Genomic DNA, 16,608 nt, shown 5'->3' with positions numbered 1-16,608 from the left:
TCTCGCACAATAATGGGGAGGGGGAGTTAAGCCCACCCACACAACGCAAACCGGGGAATAAAAGAGATGGGGGGGGGCCTTGGCTCACCCCGAAAACTGGAGACACCCCCCCTTTCCAGGGGAATCTATGCTCCCACATTATTCTAGAAGCTTGAACCCCAATGGTCAAGCAGTCCTCGACTTACGACCGTGCGCTCAGCCACCCTTCAAAGTTCCAAAAGCGACGTAGTAGTCCTCGCACTTACAACCGTTGCGACAAACACCAGGGTCCTGGGATCAAAATTCAGGGGTGTGTGGTGGACCGGCAGTGTATTTATGACCATCGGAGGGTCCCGCGATCCCCTTTTGTGACCATCCCAAGGGGGTTCCCACAAGCAAAGCGAATGCGGGGAAGCTGGATTCGTTTAACGACCGGCTGATGCGCTGAACAACTGCGGTCATTCCCTAAGCAAGCGTGGCAAGGAAGCTTGTAAAGTCAATCAGGACTTATTTCACCTTGCTTAGCGACGCCTATTCCGATCCCTATTGTGGTCATAAGTCGAGGACTGGCGGAACGTATTGCAAAGAAAGATCTGGAAGGCAATGAGCAGGTCCTCGATTTACGATCACAATTGAGCCCCCACTTTATGTCGTTAAATGAGACCTTTGTGAAGTGGGTTTTGCTCCGCTTTGTGACATTTCTCGCCACAGTTGTTAAGTGAATCACGGCAGTTGTGAAGTTAGCACCATGGTCCTTAAGTGAATCTGGCTTTCCCCATCGTCGAAAAGGTCGCAAAAGGAGATCACATGACCCCGGTACCCCTGCGACCGTCATAAATACGAGTCAGTTGCTGAGCATCTGAATTTTGATCACTTGATCCTGGGACACTCTGACCGTCGTTAGTAGGAACATGTTGCTGAGCGTCCAAATTTTGATCATGTGACCGTGGGGATGTTGCAATGGTCATACGGGTGAAAATTGGTCATAAGTCACTTTTTTCCATGCCGTTGTAACTTCGAACGGTCACTAAATGAACTTTTGTAAATCGAGGATTACCTGGACAAACTTGGCAAATTTAAGATTTCTGGGCTTTTAAGAGTTCTGGACTTTAAGATTTCTGGACTTTTAAGACTTCTAGATTTTTAAGACTACTGGACTTTAAGATTTCTGGACTTTTAAGATTTCCGGACTTTAAGATTTCTGGACTTTTAAGATTTCTGGGCTTTGGCTTCTGGACTTTAAAGACTTTTGGACTTTTAAGACTTCTGGACTTTAAAGACTTCTGGACTTTTAAGATTTCTGGACTTTAAAGACTTCTGGACTTTTAAGATTTCTGGACTTTAAGATTTCTGGACTTTTAAGATTTCTGGGCTTTGGCTTCTGGACTTTAAAGACTTTTGGACTTTTAAGACTTCTGGACTTTTAAGACTTCTGGACTTTAAGACTTCTGGACTTTTAAGATTTCTGGACTTTAAAGACTTCTGGACTTTTAAGACTTCTGGACTTTTAAGATTTCTGGACTTTAAAGACTTCTGGACTTTTAAGACTTCTGGACTTTTAAGATTTCTGGACTTTTAAGATTTCTGGACTTTAAGAGTTCTGGACTTTAAAGACTTTTGGACTTTTAAGACTTCTGGACTTTAAGACTTCTGGACTTTAAGATTTCTGGACTTTTAAGATTTCTGGACTTTAAGAGTTCTGGACTTTTAAGATTCTGGATTTTTAAGACTACGGGACTTTTAGATTTCTGGACTTTTAAGATTTCTGGACTTTAAGATTTCTGGACTTTTAAGACTTCTAGATTTTTAAGACTACTGGACTTTAAGATTTCTGGACTTTAAGACTTCTGGACTTTAAGATTTCTGGACTTTTAAGATTTCTGGACTTTAAAGACTTCTGGACTTTAAGATTTCTGGACTTTAAGATTTCTGGACTTTAAGATTTCTGGACTTTTAAGACTTCTGGATTTTTAAGACTACGGGACTTTTAGATTTCTGGACTTTTAAGATTTCTGGACTTTAAGATTTCTGGACTTTGACTTCTGGACTTTAAGATTTTTGGACTTTTAAGATTTTTGGACTTTTAAGAGTTCTGGACTTTAAGATTTCTGGACTTTGACTTCCGGACTTTTAATTCCAGGCTGAGGAATTCTGGGAGTCGACACTCTGACTGTCATTAGTAGGAACAAGTTGCCGAGCGTCCAAATTTTGATCACGTGACCATTGGAATGTTGCAACGGTCATAAGTGTGAAAATTGGCCATAAGTCACTTTTTTCCATGCCGTTGTAACTTCCAACGGTCACTAAACGAACTGTTGTAAATTGAGGATTACCTGGACAAACTTGGCAACTTTAAGACTTCTGGACTTTTAATTCCAGGCTGAGGCATTCTGGGAGTCGAAGTCCACAAATCTTAAAAGTTGCCAAGTTCGCAGGGCCCGACTTTATCCCAAAGTTTCCAGACCTCAGCAACTTTTTAAGATGGCTGGACTTCACCTCCCAGCGTGCCCCAGCCTTGGGATTCTTTCAGGCAAAGGGGCACAAGGTTCAAGAACGGAACCGGGTGCGAATTCTGACCCCCTCCACACTCCAGAAAGCAAGAACGGCGTCGGGAACGTCGCCGAGACCTGTCGGAGATAGCGGCCGAAAACAACAAGGCCGCCGTCGTAGCTGTGGCTTCACCGCCACCCAAATTTGGGCATCGCTGCTGGGCCGGAAGGCTGCCGCAACCCGTCTGCCAGGAGTCTGCGTGGGCGTTTTAAACTTGGCTTTCCCAGGAAACAGCATAACGCCGGCTCCAAACCTTGATTGGAGTGCGTGGGAGAGGAAATAAACCATAGTTTGAATTTCCTTATGGCAGGGGTCTGCAAACTTGGCTGTTTTAAGACTTGCAAAGCTGGCTGAGGAACTCTGGGAGTTGAAGTCCACAAGTCTTAAAAAGAGCCAAGTTTGCAGACCCCTGCCTTACGGGAAGAATACAGATAATCCTTGATTTACAACGCTTAGTGACCGTTCGGAAAAAAGGGGACTTAAGGCCGTTTTCACACTTATGACGGTCGCACCCTCTCTGTTGTGGCTCCGGCCCCCCCGAGCCTGTCCTCATGGAGCAGGATGACTCTGGGAGTGAGGGTAGGAGGAGCCAACAAGGCCTCCCTCTCCAGGACCCTCCTCTCTGTCTCCGCCCCAGGTTCCAGCTGCAGGCCAGGAGGAGGAGGAGCTGACAAGGCCTCCCTCTCCCGGACCCTCCCACTCCTCCCTGGCAACGCCCCAAGCTCCAGCTGCTGAGGATCAATCCTGGATCGACCCGAAGTAGCGACAAAGAGATAAGCGTGTGCGCAGCAGAGGAAGAGGTGTGGCAGGCTCAGAGAGTGCTGAGTCACGGAGCCACACCCCACAGGGGATAAAAGCCGGTGGAGCTGCCACTGGGCTTCGTGACGGACAAAAAAATTACCCAGCGTGTGTTGCAGCTCAGTCGCTCGGGAGTTAAAGGCCTTTCTTTCTTGTAAGCTTGGCAACGGGACTTGGACGCGAGTGCTATTATCTCTGTCCGAGATGAAGACTCTGCACGGTCGCTGCCAAGCCGTGTACTTCCTACAGAAGAATCGGGACGGTGTCAATAAAAGGACCGTGAAACTCGCGTTTCTCCGTGAAGTGGGAGGGCGGGGACAGAACAATCTCCGTGGTCATGTGATCAAACTTCAGATCCTGGGCAACTGATTCCGATTTAGGACGGTTGGAACCTCCCGGGGTCGCGCGATTTCCGCCTTGGCCAAGCAAAGTCCACGAGGGGGAAGTTGGATTTGCTTCACCGCAGCGATTCACTTAACAGCGGCGGCAGGAAAATGGGCAAAATTCCCTGAACAACTGTCTCACTTAACCCCCTACGTTTTGGCCTTCCTTGCGGTCGTACGTTGAGGACTCTGTGCCGACGGTCCTCGCTTAACGACTGTCGAAGTTATCGCAGAGCTCTCAAAAGCTACTTACGACACGGTCCCCATGTTACGGCCGCTGGAGTGACCCCCATCTCTCTCCCCACTGCGCCTCTTCCACTGGGTTCCCCCCCCCCCAAGCCTCCCACCGAACCCAACTGGGTCCCTGCAGGCCTTAAAGGCCTGACTGTTACTCCACCAAGCCTCAAACCTTTTACTGGTAATCCTCCACTTACAACCGTTCATTTAGTGACCATTCAAAGCTACAACGGCACTAAAAAATAATAATCGATGACCGTTTCTCATACTTATGACCGTTGAAGCGTTCCCTGGGGGTCATGTGATCGGAATTGGGAAGCTTGGCAACTGACTCATCCTTATGCCGGTCACAGCGTCCCAGGGTCACGCGATCCCCTTTTTTGCGACCTTCCGACATGCCAAGTCAAGTCCACGGGACAGCCGGATTCGCTTAACGACCGGGTGACTGACTTATCTATCGACTGCGGTGGCTTCACACGCAAAGTCGTAAAATGGGTCAAAACGGCCTTAACGAAGGTCTCGCTGAGCGATGGAAATCTGGGGCTCGATTTTGGGTCGTCAACCCAAGGACGGCCTGAGAAAAGGATTCCTCCCCCCACAGCCCCAACGTTGGTCGTGAAGGAAGGACAGATTTCCTCTAGGATTTCCAGGCGGTCCTTTCTCCAGTGTCTGAGACCCACCACCACCCCGCCCCTCGTCCTGTTGCCCACCCACCCACCCCGCCTGGCCACTGCCTCGTGAACGAAAATCCATGAATGCACAAGCCCCACAGGGAGAGTTTTTCCTTCCTCCGTCCCTCCCTAACCCTCCCTCTCTCATCTTCTTCCTTCCTTCCTGAACTTTCCTCCACTCTCCTTCCTCCCTCCCTCCTTCATCTTCTTCCTTCTTTCCTCTACTCTTCTTTTCTTCCTCTGCTCTCCTTCCTTCTTCCCTCCCTTCCCTCTCTCATCTTCTGCCTTCCTTCCTCTACACTCCTTCCTTCCTCATCTTCCTTCCTTCCTTCCTTCCTTCCTTCATCTTCTTCCTCCCTCCCTCGACTCTCCTTCCTTCCTCCTTCCGTCCCATCCCTCTCTCATCTTCTTCCTTCCTTCCTGAACTTTCCTCCACTCTCCTCCCTCCCTCCCGCCTTCATTTTCTTCCTTCTTTCCTCTACTCTTCTTTTCTTCCTCCGCTCTCCTTCCTTCTTCCCTCCCTTCCCTCTCTTATCTTCTTCCTTCCTTCCTCTACACTCCTTCCTTCCTCATCTTCCTTCCTTCCTTCATCTTCTTCCTCCGTCCCTCGACTCTCCTTCCTTCCTCCTTCCGTCCCTTCCCTCTCTCTTCTTTCTTCCTTCCTCCTTCCTTCCCTCTCTCATCTTCTTCCTTCCTTCCTGCACTCTCCTTCCATCCTTCCATCCTTCCTCCCTCCCTCCCTAACCTCTCTCATCTTCTTCCTTCCTCCCTCATCTTCTTCCTTCCTCCCTCGCTCCTTCCCTTCCCTACCTCATCTTCTTCCTTCCTCCATTCTCCTTCCTTCCTTCCTTCCTCCCTCCCTCCCTCCAACCTCTTGTTTACATCCTGCCTTTATTGTGCTTCTTTGGTGAATTCCGAGGCAGAGGCAGAAAATGGGCTTCCCTGGGACCCCCCCCCCCGAGGGGCAGAGCTGGGAGGAAGACCCCCCCCCCGGTTTCTCATCCTACCGTCCCCTCCCCCCCCGCAGCCAGACTCATTGCCCTGCTGTAAGACCGGGTGCACGCCTGGCGCCTGACCAGATTGGGAATGATAGATGCAGCGCAGAGGCAGCTTGGTTAATCCACTCCCAAGCGAGAGCGCCTGGTGTGGTCCTCCCCAGCGGCCCATCTCCTCCTCTTCCGATCCGGTTAGCGCCCCCCTCAGATACCCCAAGACCCATCACTCACTCTCCAGACGATGGACCACGGCCTTGTCCTTCTGGGCCACCTCCGGGGTGATGGTGAAGGATTCGATCGGGATATAAAGGACAGTACGGCCCTTCATCTTGTAGCGGGTATCTGTGGACGGAGAGGGTCGGGGATTAGGGTTTCTGTTGGCTTTTGGAGGGAGGGGGAACCTCGGGACATCTCCTTAGGTCCCCCTCCCAATTCTCCTTCCTCGGTCCTCAATTGAGACACCCACAATTCCAGGTAGTCCTCGACATACGATAATTTGTTTGGTGACCATTCAAAGTTACAGCAGCGCTGAGAAACATGACTTATGACCTTTTTCCACACTTACAACTGTTGTACTATCCCCCTGGGACATGTGATCAGAATTACGATTGTTAGCAACTGATTCATATTTATGACGGTGACAATGTCCTCGGGTCACGTGATCGCCTTTTGTGACCTTTTGACAAGCAAAGTCCATGGGGAAGCCGGATTTACTTAACCGCCGTGTTACTAACTCAACAACAGCGGTGAGTTGCTTAACGACAGTGGCAAGCAAGGTCGTAAAACGGGGCAAAACTCATGCAAATCTCCTTTCACGACAAGCAATGGGGGTGGGTTAGTGGGGCGGTTGGCCCAGAGGTGGCGCTCTCGCCTCACAATCAGGAGGCTGGGAGTTCAATCCTAGGTAGAGCCAGATTTTTCTCTCTCTGGGCACAATGAGAATATAATCTGCCGAACAAAACTCCGCACTGGCAACAGGAAAAGCATCCGGCCAGTAAAAAAACACTCTGCTAGCTCCATTCAGCTGCCCAAGACTCCACCCCGCAAGCAATTATGGGGTCATTAAAAGAATATGACGATATAAGCCTAAATGCTGAGTGGTGCGGTGGCCTAGAGGTGGAGTGCTCGCCTCACAATCAGGAGGCCGTGAGTTCGATCCTAGGTAGAGCCAGCTATTTCTCTCTCTGGGCACACTGAGAATATATCTGCCGAAAGAAACTCCGCACTGGCAACAGGAAAGGCATCCGGCCAGCAAAAAACGCTCTGCTAGCTCCATTCAGTTGACCAAGACTCCACTCCGCAAGGGATTATGGAGTTGTTAAAAGATGATGATGAAGAACGAGGGTGGGCTAGCCGGATTCGCTTAACGAGCACACGATTCGCTTAAGGACTGCGCTGATTTGCTTAACAACCATGGCAAGACTCACTGAACAAACAACTCACTTAGCAATGGAAATTTTGGGCTCAATGTTGCTGGTTACGCCGAGGACGACCTGCATCAGCAGTCAGAGACCTGGGACAACCCCAAAGCACCCGTCCACGGATCCACGACCGCACAGATGGATCCGACGGGAAGAACGGCCAAACACCTACCTGTCAGGGAGGTCATGAAATGGTAGATTTCGGAGAAAAATTCGTTTTTGATGCTTTCCGGCCAGGAGCCTTTGCGGAAGAGGCGGGGCAGATAGGCTGCGTTGAGCGTGCGCATCAGGGAATCGATGTACGGCCTGCGCACGGAGCCGAACTGCACCACTTCGTGGAAATTCTCCTCCGTAATTTCGGCGTTCTCCTGGCGGATGAAGTAGGCCAGCTGTTTCTGCTCCTGTTGGGGGAACGGCCAACATCAAGACAAGGGAGAAGGGAGGCCTGCCGTCGCAGTTGTGACCCAAGCCCAAGTAGGTAGTAGGAAACTCAGTCAGTTTAAAAACAAACAGATTTATAACAGCTGAGAATTAAACTCATTCTTAGCGTCGTCCAAACTAAATCGAAGCAAATTCTTCCCAACACAATTCCTCACTCAGTCTTATCACCAACCTTGGTCTTCATTAGGCTTAAAAAGCCAAAGGCTTTTCTTGGCAAAAGTTCAAAAGCAGAAAACGCCGATAAGAAACAAATGCAGCAAGACAAAGCTATCAACATTGTTTTCCGGCAAAGAGCCCAAACGCCGTTGCTGGTCTTTTAAGCCTTATGGGAGGGGCCAATCATCTCCTGGCCTTACTCCTGAGTCGTCCTCTTTGTTTGAGCTGTTCTTGCCTTCTGGCAGCTCGTCTCATGCCTGCATTAGGAACAGGCTCCTCCTGTTCCTCTGCCTCACTACTATCAGTCTCTGGAAGCTCTGGAGTCCGCACCTCATTCTCCGATGGCCCTGGCCCCACCTCAGCCTCATCGCTGTCCGACTCCGTTCCCAGCTCTGCAGGCTGCTGGCAGACCACAACACAATCCCTTTCTCTCAGTCCCACCACCTCACAGGGTTGTTGTTGTGGAGAAAATAGGAGGAGGAGGGAGTTTGGGATATGTTTGCCACCTTGAGTTATTTTTAAAAATAATAAAGACAGGATATGAATTAAATATAGGGAGATAGGGAGGGAGGAAGGAAGGAAAGAGTAGATGAGGGAGGGAAGGAAGGAAGGAAAAGAAGAAAGGAAGGAAGGAAGGAAGGAAAGAGAAGATGAGGGAGGAAAGGAAGGAAGGAAAAGAAGAAAGGAAAGAAGGAAGGAAGGAAAAATGAAGGAAAGAGGAGATGAGGGAAGGAGGGAGGGAAGGGAAGGAAGGAAAAGAAGAAAGGAAGGAAGGAAGGAAGGAAGGAAAGAGGGGGGAAGGAAGGAAGGAAGGAAGGAAGGAAGGAAGGAAGGAAGGAAGGAAGGAAGGAAAGAGGAGATGAGGGAGGAAAGGAAGGAAGGAAAAGAAGAAAGGAAAGAAGGAAGGAAGGAAAAATGAAGGAAAGAGGAGATGAGGGAAGGAGGGAGGGAAGGGAAGGAAGGAAAAGAAGAAAGGAAGGAAGGAAGGAAGGACGGAAGGAAGAAAGGAAGGAAGGAAGACAGGCAGGCAGGCAGGCTCTGGAGCCTCCGGAGTCCGGACCTCACTCTCCGATGGCCCTGGCCCCATCTCTGCCTCCGACGCAGAGCCCTCATCCGGGCCTTCCCCAGCCTCCAGGACTGGCCCATGTTTTTCCTCAGCCTCATCGCTGTCCGACTCAGTGGCCAGCTTCGCAGGCTGCTGGCGGACCACAACAGTTCTCTCCGCCTACAACTCCGTGGGCTTCAAACTCCCAGAATTGTCTGAAACGGCATAACGTCTTCCTGTCTGAGCAAGGAGTTGGATTAGAAGACCTCCAAACTCCCTTCCATTCAAACGACGTTTTCTTCCGGAACGTTCTGTTCCGAGAGTCTTTACGGAAGCAGGAACGTAGATGGATCCACTTCCCAGAAAAAACAGAGAGATTGCAGAGGAAGGGATTACAAGAGACTAAGCGGGCCACAAAGTTATCAACGTATCAAGAGGAATGCCTTCGGTGTCAGGGAATTCTGGGAGTTGGAAGTCCACCCGTCTTCAAATCGCCACGGTTTGAAGGTTGAACGCCTCTAGACCAGGGGTGTCGAACCTACTCGCATCACGGGCTGTATTGTGACGTGTCGCCATGTTTTTGGCCTTTGCCGAGCCGGAGTGAGTGTGTTATCCGGCCCACTGGGCCGCCAATTTAACAGACCTGCACTAAGCAGTCCTGAGCATTGTGGAGTCATCCGCAGTTATGCAATCCGAAAAGAGTTGGAAGGGACCTTGGAGGTCATCTAGGCCAACCCCATGCTCAAGCAGGAGACCCTATACCATTCCAGCGGCTGTCCGGTCTCGTCTTGAAAGCCTCCAGTGATGGGAGGACCCACAACTTCTGGTGGCAAGTAGTTCCACTGGTTAACTGTGCTCACAGTTAGGAAGTTTCTTCTTAATTCCAGATTGCTCCTCTCCTCGAGTTGAGTTTCCATCCGTTGCTTCTTCTCCTGCCTTCGGGGGCTTTGGAGAATAGGTGGACCCCTTCCTCTTCTTTGGGGCAGCCCCTCAAATACTGGAAGACTCTTATCATGTCCCCCCTAGTCCTTATGGAAACCTCTGCTTGACCCGATAAGTCAATAGACCCCACCTGGTTTTGATATGCAATTGAAATCATGGCTTTCCGTGGCTGGGGGGGACTCTGGGAATTGCAAGATCTCAAATGGACAGCTAACATCAAAAACATCATTAAAAAAGGACAACAAAGAATGTTCTTTCTGCGCCAACTCAGTAAGCTCAAACTGCCCAAGGAGCTGCTGATTCAGTTCTACAGAGGAATTATTGAATCTGTCATTTGCACCTCTATAACTGTCTGGTTCGGTTCTGCAACCCAACAAGAAAAACACAGACTTCAGAGGATCATTAGAACTGCAGAAAAAATAATTGCTACCAACCTGCCTTCCATTGAGGACCTGTATACTGCACGAATCAAGAAGAGGGCCGTGAAAATATTTGCAGATCCCTCGCATCCTGGACATAAACTGTTTCAACTCCTACCCTCAAAACGACGCTATAGAGCACCGCACACCAGAACAACTAGACACAAGGAGAGTTTTTTCCCGAAGGCCATCACTCTGCTAAACAAATAATTCCTTCAACACTGTCAAACTATGTACTGAATCTGCACTACTATTAATCTTCTCATAGTTTCCATCACCAATCTCTTTCCACTTATGACTGTATGACTATAACTTGTTGCTGGCAATCCTTATGATTTATATTGATATATTGATCATCAATTGTGTTGTAAATGTTGTACCTTGATGAACGTATCTTTTCTTTTATGTACGCTGAGAGCATATGCACCAAGACAAATTCCTTGTGTGTCCAATCACACTTGGCCAATAAAAAATTCTATTCTATTCTATTCTAAATCATGGCTTTCCGTGGCTGGGGGGACTCTGGGAATTGTAGTCCACACAGCTTAAAGTCGTTAAGACTGAGAAGCAACTGTGCTAAGACGAGACCTCTAGAGACCAACAATCCGTGCCTCCTGATGGTCCTTATGGAAGCCTCTGCCTGACTCCAGAGTGACTTAGATGGAACCACTTGGTTTGATACAGCCATTTTTCAGGCTATGGAGGAAAATTCTTCATGTTTTTTTTTCCACCCGAAGGCAGGAGAAGCAGCAACGGATGGAAACCAATCAAGGAGAGAAGCAACTTGGAATTTCCTAACAGTGAGGCCAATTACCCGGGGGAACAGCTTGCCACCAGAAGTTGTGGGATGTTCCATCACTGGAGGTTTTTTAAGAAGGGACCAGACAGCCGCTCGTCGGCAACGGTGTAGAATCTCCCGCATGAGCGGAGGGCTGGACTAGGTCCCTTCCACCTCTGTTCTGATCGATCAATCGATCGATTGATCGACTGATTGATTGATTGATTCACCTGGTGAGGCATGACCGGTTCCACTTTCAACCCGGCGAAGTCATCGACGTAAAATACAAGCATGATCTGGGTGACGTCCTTCAGGAACTGGTCCATGGCGGCCAGATGGTCCTCCGTCCACATGTCTCCGGTGACGCCGGACAAGGACAGCCGTTTTCGGAGGCATGGTTTCTGCACAAAGATTGGGGGGACACACACACACACACCACAATTTGGCCAAAGTAACACAAGCCACCCTGGCTCAGAGAGGGAGGAGTTTTCCCCGGACAAGCTTATGCCTTGCGCAGACATGCAAATACATAATCCTCGAATTACGACCGGTTGTTTAAATGAGCGTTCAACATTTACGGGACCGCCTGCAGCCACCGATAGCCTCCCACCGACCTGTGCGCTCCCACAGAGAGGGTCTCCTCAGGGTGCCGTCAGCCAAACAATGCCGGCTGGCGACCCCCAGGGGGAGAGCCTTCTCTGTGGGGGCACCCACCCTCTGGAATGAGCTTCCTTCGGGGTTACGATCACTCCCCGATCTCCGGACCTTCCGTCCGCGAGCTCAAGACGTTTTTATTTCACCGTGCAGGGTTGGCCTAAGCTACTATTGTTTTAAATGTTAAATTATATTAAGTGTTATATTAAATGTTTTATATATATATATATATTAAATGTTATATATATTAAATGTTAAATAATATTTTAAATATTATTGTTTTTAGCACAATTTTTTAACTGGTATTAGCCGAATAGAATTAGATTTTTACACTGTATTTTAAGTTTGTTTATAAATACTGTTTTATTGTCAGACTGTCAGACTATTTACTGAATCTGCGCTACTATTAATCTTCTCATCGTTCCCATCACCAATCTCTTTCCACTTATGACTGTATGACTATAACTTGTTGCTGGCAATCCTTATGATTTATATTGATATATTGACCATCATTTGTGTTGTAAATGTTGTACCTTGATGAACGTATCTTTTCTTTTATGTACACTGAGAGCATATGCACCAAAGACAAATTCCTTGTGTGTCCAATCACACTTGGCCAATAAAAAAAATTCAATTCTATTCTATTCTATTCTATTCTATTGTCTGTAAACCGCCCTGAGTCCTTTGGGAGAAGGGCGGTATAGAAATTTAATAAATGAAATGAAATGAAATGAAATAGGAGTTCCTCCATTTACAACAGTGACCGTTCAAAGTTAGAACTGCACGGAAAGAAGGGACTCCTGACCGTGGTTTTTTTTTAAACACTTACGACCGTTGAAGCATCCCCCCACGTGATCCAAAGTCCGATGCAATGGGCCACTGATTCACACTTAGGACGGTCGCAGTGTCCCGGGCGGGTGGGTGTGTATGTCACGTGAACTCCTTGTGCGACCTGCTGACCGGCAAAGTCAATGGGGAAGCCAGGTTCACTTAATAACCAAGTTACTGACTTATCAAACTGCGGTGATTCACTTAACGACCGTGTCAAGGTTCGGCCTAATATGGTTTCCAGGCCTGACAGACTTGTTGCAAGTAAGGTCGTACAATGGAGCAGAATTCGTGTAATGACCGTCTCGCTTAGCAAAATAACTTTTGGGCTCAGTTGCAGTTGTTAAGTCGAGGACTTACCTGTACGTGGGACCCAGATTTGAAATCCCGACACACACACACACAAACACACACACACACACACCCCCGCAGCGTCCCCTGATCACACCGACAATATTTTCGACGTATTTGACGGAAACCTTTCATTTACTTCCTGGTTTCCGACCAATAAATAAATAAATAAATGACCATTTTGGACAGTGGATTCGCTTACTGACCAGCGATCCACTTAACGACCGCTGCAAAAAAACCCCCAAACACTACCTCCCGCTCGTAAAACCAGGCACGGTCCTGTGGTCATCCAATTAACGACCGGCACAACTTACGAGCGTTAAGTCGAGGACGGCCTGAACTTTGCTGCTTGGGGAACCCCCGAAAAAGTCGGGGACGAAAAGGGTGGGGTTGCTTCAAGCCAGTTTCTTCCCACTCACCCCAAGTAATTCCCCCCACCCCATCTTTATTCCTTAGAAATTTTCAGAGGAAAAAAAACTCTGGAAATCAGGATCCCATTAGCACCACATCTGGCGTGGAAGCGCAGAACCAGATGTGCTGGGGTGTGTGATACAAAGGAAGTATGCAAGATTGCAAGCAGAAATATGACACCACACACACAGCCCTTGGCCTTCCCTGGGATTTGTCTTGAGGTGGGACACAGGGGAGGTACAAGCGACTGTACAGCTCGCCTGTCTGGAACCCAGAACACATTTCGGACATTAATACAATTGAACGTGTCCAAAAATATTTTACAAGAAGAGTTCTCCACTCCTCCGAATACAACAAAATACCTTATGCCACCAGACTTGAAATCCTGGGATTAGAACATTTAGAACTCTGCCCCCTCCGACAGGACCTGTGTTTAACTCATAGAATCATCTATTGCAATGTCCTTCCTGTTAAAGACTACTTCAGCTTCAATTACAACAATACACGAGCACACAATAGATTTAAGCTTAATGGAAACCGCTCCAATCTCGATTGCAGAAAATATGACTTCAGTAACAGAGTTGTTAATGCCTGGAATACGCTACCTGACTCTGTGATCTCTTCCCAAAATCTCCAAAGCTTCAACCAAAAACTGTCTACTGTTGACCTCACCCCATTCCTAAGAAGTCACTAGCCACAGTCATCCCCATCTTCAAAAAAGGAGACCCCAGCTTAGTCGAAAACTACAGACTGATCTCCCTTTGCTGCGTCACCTGCAAAGTCATGGAATCTATCATCAACCAATCCATTACCTCACACTTAGAAACTAACAACCTACTCTCCAACAAACAATTTGGTTTCAGGAAAAAGTTATCATGTAACTTACAACTCCTCCACTGCAAAAACATATGGACTTCAAATCTAGATCAAGGCAAATCAATAGATGCAATCTACATAGACTTCTGCAAAGCTTTTGACTCAGTAGTACACGATAAACTTCTCCTTAAACTAACATCCTATGGCATCTCAGGACCCCTCCACAAATGGATATCTGCTTTTCTGTCTAACAGACAACAAGTGGTCAAAATTGGCAATGCTTTATCAAATCCTGTTCCTGTCAAGAGTGGCGTTCCTCAAGGCAGCGTCCTTGGACCAACACTCTTTATTCTATACATTAATGATCTTTGTGACCATATCTCAAGTAATTGTGTTCTCTTTGCTGACGATGTCAAACTATTTAACACCACAGACAACACTTCTATCATTCAAAACGACCTTGACCATCTAACCGCTTGGTCTAAAAATTGGCAGCTCCAAATTTCAACCAGCAAATGCTCAGTCTTACATATAGGAAAAAAGAACCCAAAAACTAAGTACATACTAGATGGACATTACCTTACTGACGACCCCCATCCCGTTAAAGACCTTGGAGTTTTCATGTCAAATGATCTAAGTGCCAAAGCCCACTGCAACTACATAGCAAAAAAAGCTCTAAGAGTTGTAAACCTAATCTTGCGTAGCTTCTTTTCCAAAAACACCACACTACTAACCAGAGCATATAAAACATTTGCTAGACCAATTCTAGAATACAGCTCGCCTGTTGGAAGGGCCGGATAGCTCAGGCTGGTAATAGCCTGTTATTAAGAACACAAAGCCTGCAATTATTGCAGGTTCAAGCCCGGCCCAAGGTTGACTCAGCCTTCCATCCTTTATAAGGTAGGTAAAATGAGGACCCAGATTGTGGGGGGGGCAATAAGTTGACTTTGTAAAAATATACAAATAGAATGAGACTATTGCCTTATATACTGTAAGCCGCCCTGAGTCTTCGGAGAAGGGCGGGGTATAAATGTAAACAAAACAACAACAACAAAAAAACAACAACCCCTCACCACATTTCTGACATCAATACAATTGAACGTGTCCAGAAATATTTTACAAGAAGAGTTCTCCATTCCTCTGAAAACAACAAAATACCTTATCCCACCAGACTCGAAATCCTAGGCTTAGAAAACTTGGAACTCCATCGCCTTTGACAAGACCTAAGTTTAACTCACAGAATCATCTATTGTAATGTCCTTCCTATTAAAGACTACTTCAGCTTCAATTGCAATAATACAAGAGCAACCAATAGATTTAAACTTAATGTCAACCGCTTTAATCTAGATTGCAGAAAATATGACTTCTGCAACAGAATCATCAGTGCTTGGAATACTTTACCTGACTCTGTGGTCTCTTCCCATAATCCTAAAAGCTTTAACCAAAAACTTTCTACTATTGACCTCACCCCATTCCTAAGAGGACCATAAGGGGCGTGCATAAGCGCACAAACGTGCCTACCCTTCCTGTCCTATTGTTTTTTTTTCTTTTCTTCTTCCTATATATGTTTATATGTGTATATACTATATAATCTTTTTGTATGATGTTGTGACAAAATAAATAAATAAATAAATAAATAAAGTCTGTAAGAGCACCAGCGTGCCTACCGTTCCTGTCCTCTTGTTTCCTTTCGTTATATCCAATTAATATAGTTATTACAGACTCAGACTCATATATATGCTTATATATTGTATAGTTATTTCATGCTTATGCTTATATATACTCTGTGGCAAAATAAATAAATAAAATAAAAAATAAATACAAGGGTCCTCCCCCTTCTCTCCCCTTTGCAAAATCGCTGGCTGCAGATCAGTTCTTTCCTACGGGTTCTGTGGGCGTGGCTTGGTGGGGCGTGGCTTGGTGGGAGGGGTCATGTGTCTGGGTGGGCGTGGCTATGTGACGAGGGAAGGTGGGGGGATCAAAAGACAGAAACTCACTTAACAATGTCCTGCTGGAGCAGGGTTCGACTAGATGACCTTCAGGTTCCTTCCAGCCCTGGATTATCCTCTGAAGCTGCCTCTAGTGCCAGGTTTGTAGTCCTTCCTTCCTCTCCTTTTTCCTCCCTCCCTCCCTCTTTCTTTCTTTCTTTCTTTCTTTCTTTCTTTCTTTCTTTCTTTCTTTCTTTCTTTCTTTCTTTCTTTCTCTCTCTCTCTCTCTCTCTCTCTCTCTCTTTCTTTTTCTCTTTTTCTCTTTCTTCTTTCTTTCTTTCTTTTTCTTTTTCTTTCTTTTTCTTTTTCTTTCTTCTTTCTTTCTTTCTTTCTCTCTCTCTCTCTCTCTCTCTCAAATAAACCCCCACCCCCCCATTTTTTGCCTAGCAGGTTTCACCTTTTTTTACCTTTTAAAAATGCTTTTAAAAGTAAAAAAAAAAAAAGCCTCTGAACTTAAAACCTATTTATTTCATATGGCTGGACTGGCCTGATTTTCATTTTAAATTTTAATTGAATTTTGATGGGTTTTAAATTTCTGTAATTTTATGGGATGTAATGTCATTTTAAATTTTCTGGCAAATTTGAATCAGTTTTTTAAGGGTTGTTTTAATTATTGTGTATGTTTGTTTGTATTTTATTTGCCTGTTCACCGCCCTGAGTCCTTCGGGAGAAGGGCGGTATACAAATTAAAACATTATTATTATTATTATTATTATTATTATTATTATTATTATTATTATTATTA

The 16,608-nt window shown here is 46.6% G+C and overlaps 1 protein-coding gene across 1 annotated transcript in view; it reads right to left on the bottom strand.

The window, feature by feature from the left end:
* Window positions 1–16,608, bottom strand: part of DNAH2 (dynein axonemal heavy chain 2) — a 187,912-nt gene that overhangs the window by 163,293 nt on the left and 8,011 nt on the right. Inside the window, exons 3-5 of the mRNA XM_058183311.1 lie at window positions 11,046–11,216; window positions 7,207–7,435; window positions 5,845–5,955 (exon numbers count right to left, since the gene is read on the bottom strand). Of these exons, the coding sequence (XP_058039294.1) occupies window positions 5,845–5,955; window positions 7,207–7,435; window positions 11,046–11,216 (511 nt within the window). The remainder of the gene's footprint in view (window positions 1–5,844; window positions 5,956–7,206; window positions 7,436–11,045; window positions 11,217–16,608) is intronic.

This window comes from Ahaetulla prasina, chromosome 4 (genome assembly GCF_028640845.1).
Source record: "Ahaetulla prasina isolate Xishuangbanna chromosome 4, ASM2864084v1, whole genome shotgun sequence".
NCBI lineage: Eukaryota > Metazoa > Chordata > Lepidosauria > Squamata > Colubridae > Ahaetulla > Ahaetulla prasina.
Note: the sequence above shows the minus strand (reverse complement) of the source record. Positions and strands in the feature narration are given on the sequence as shown.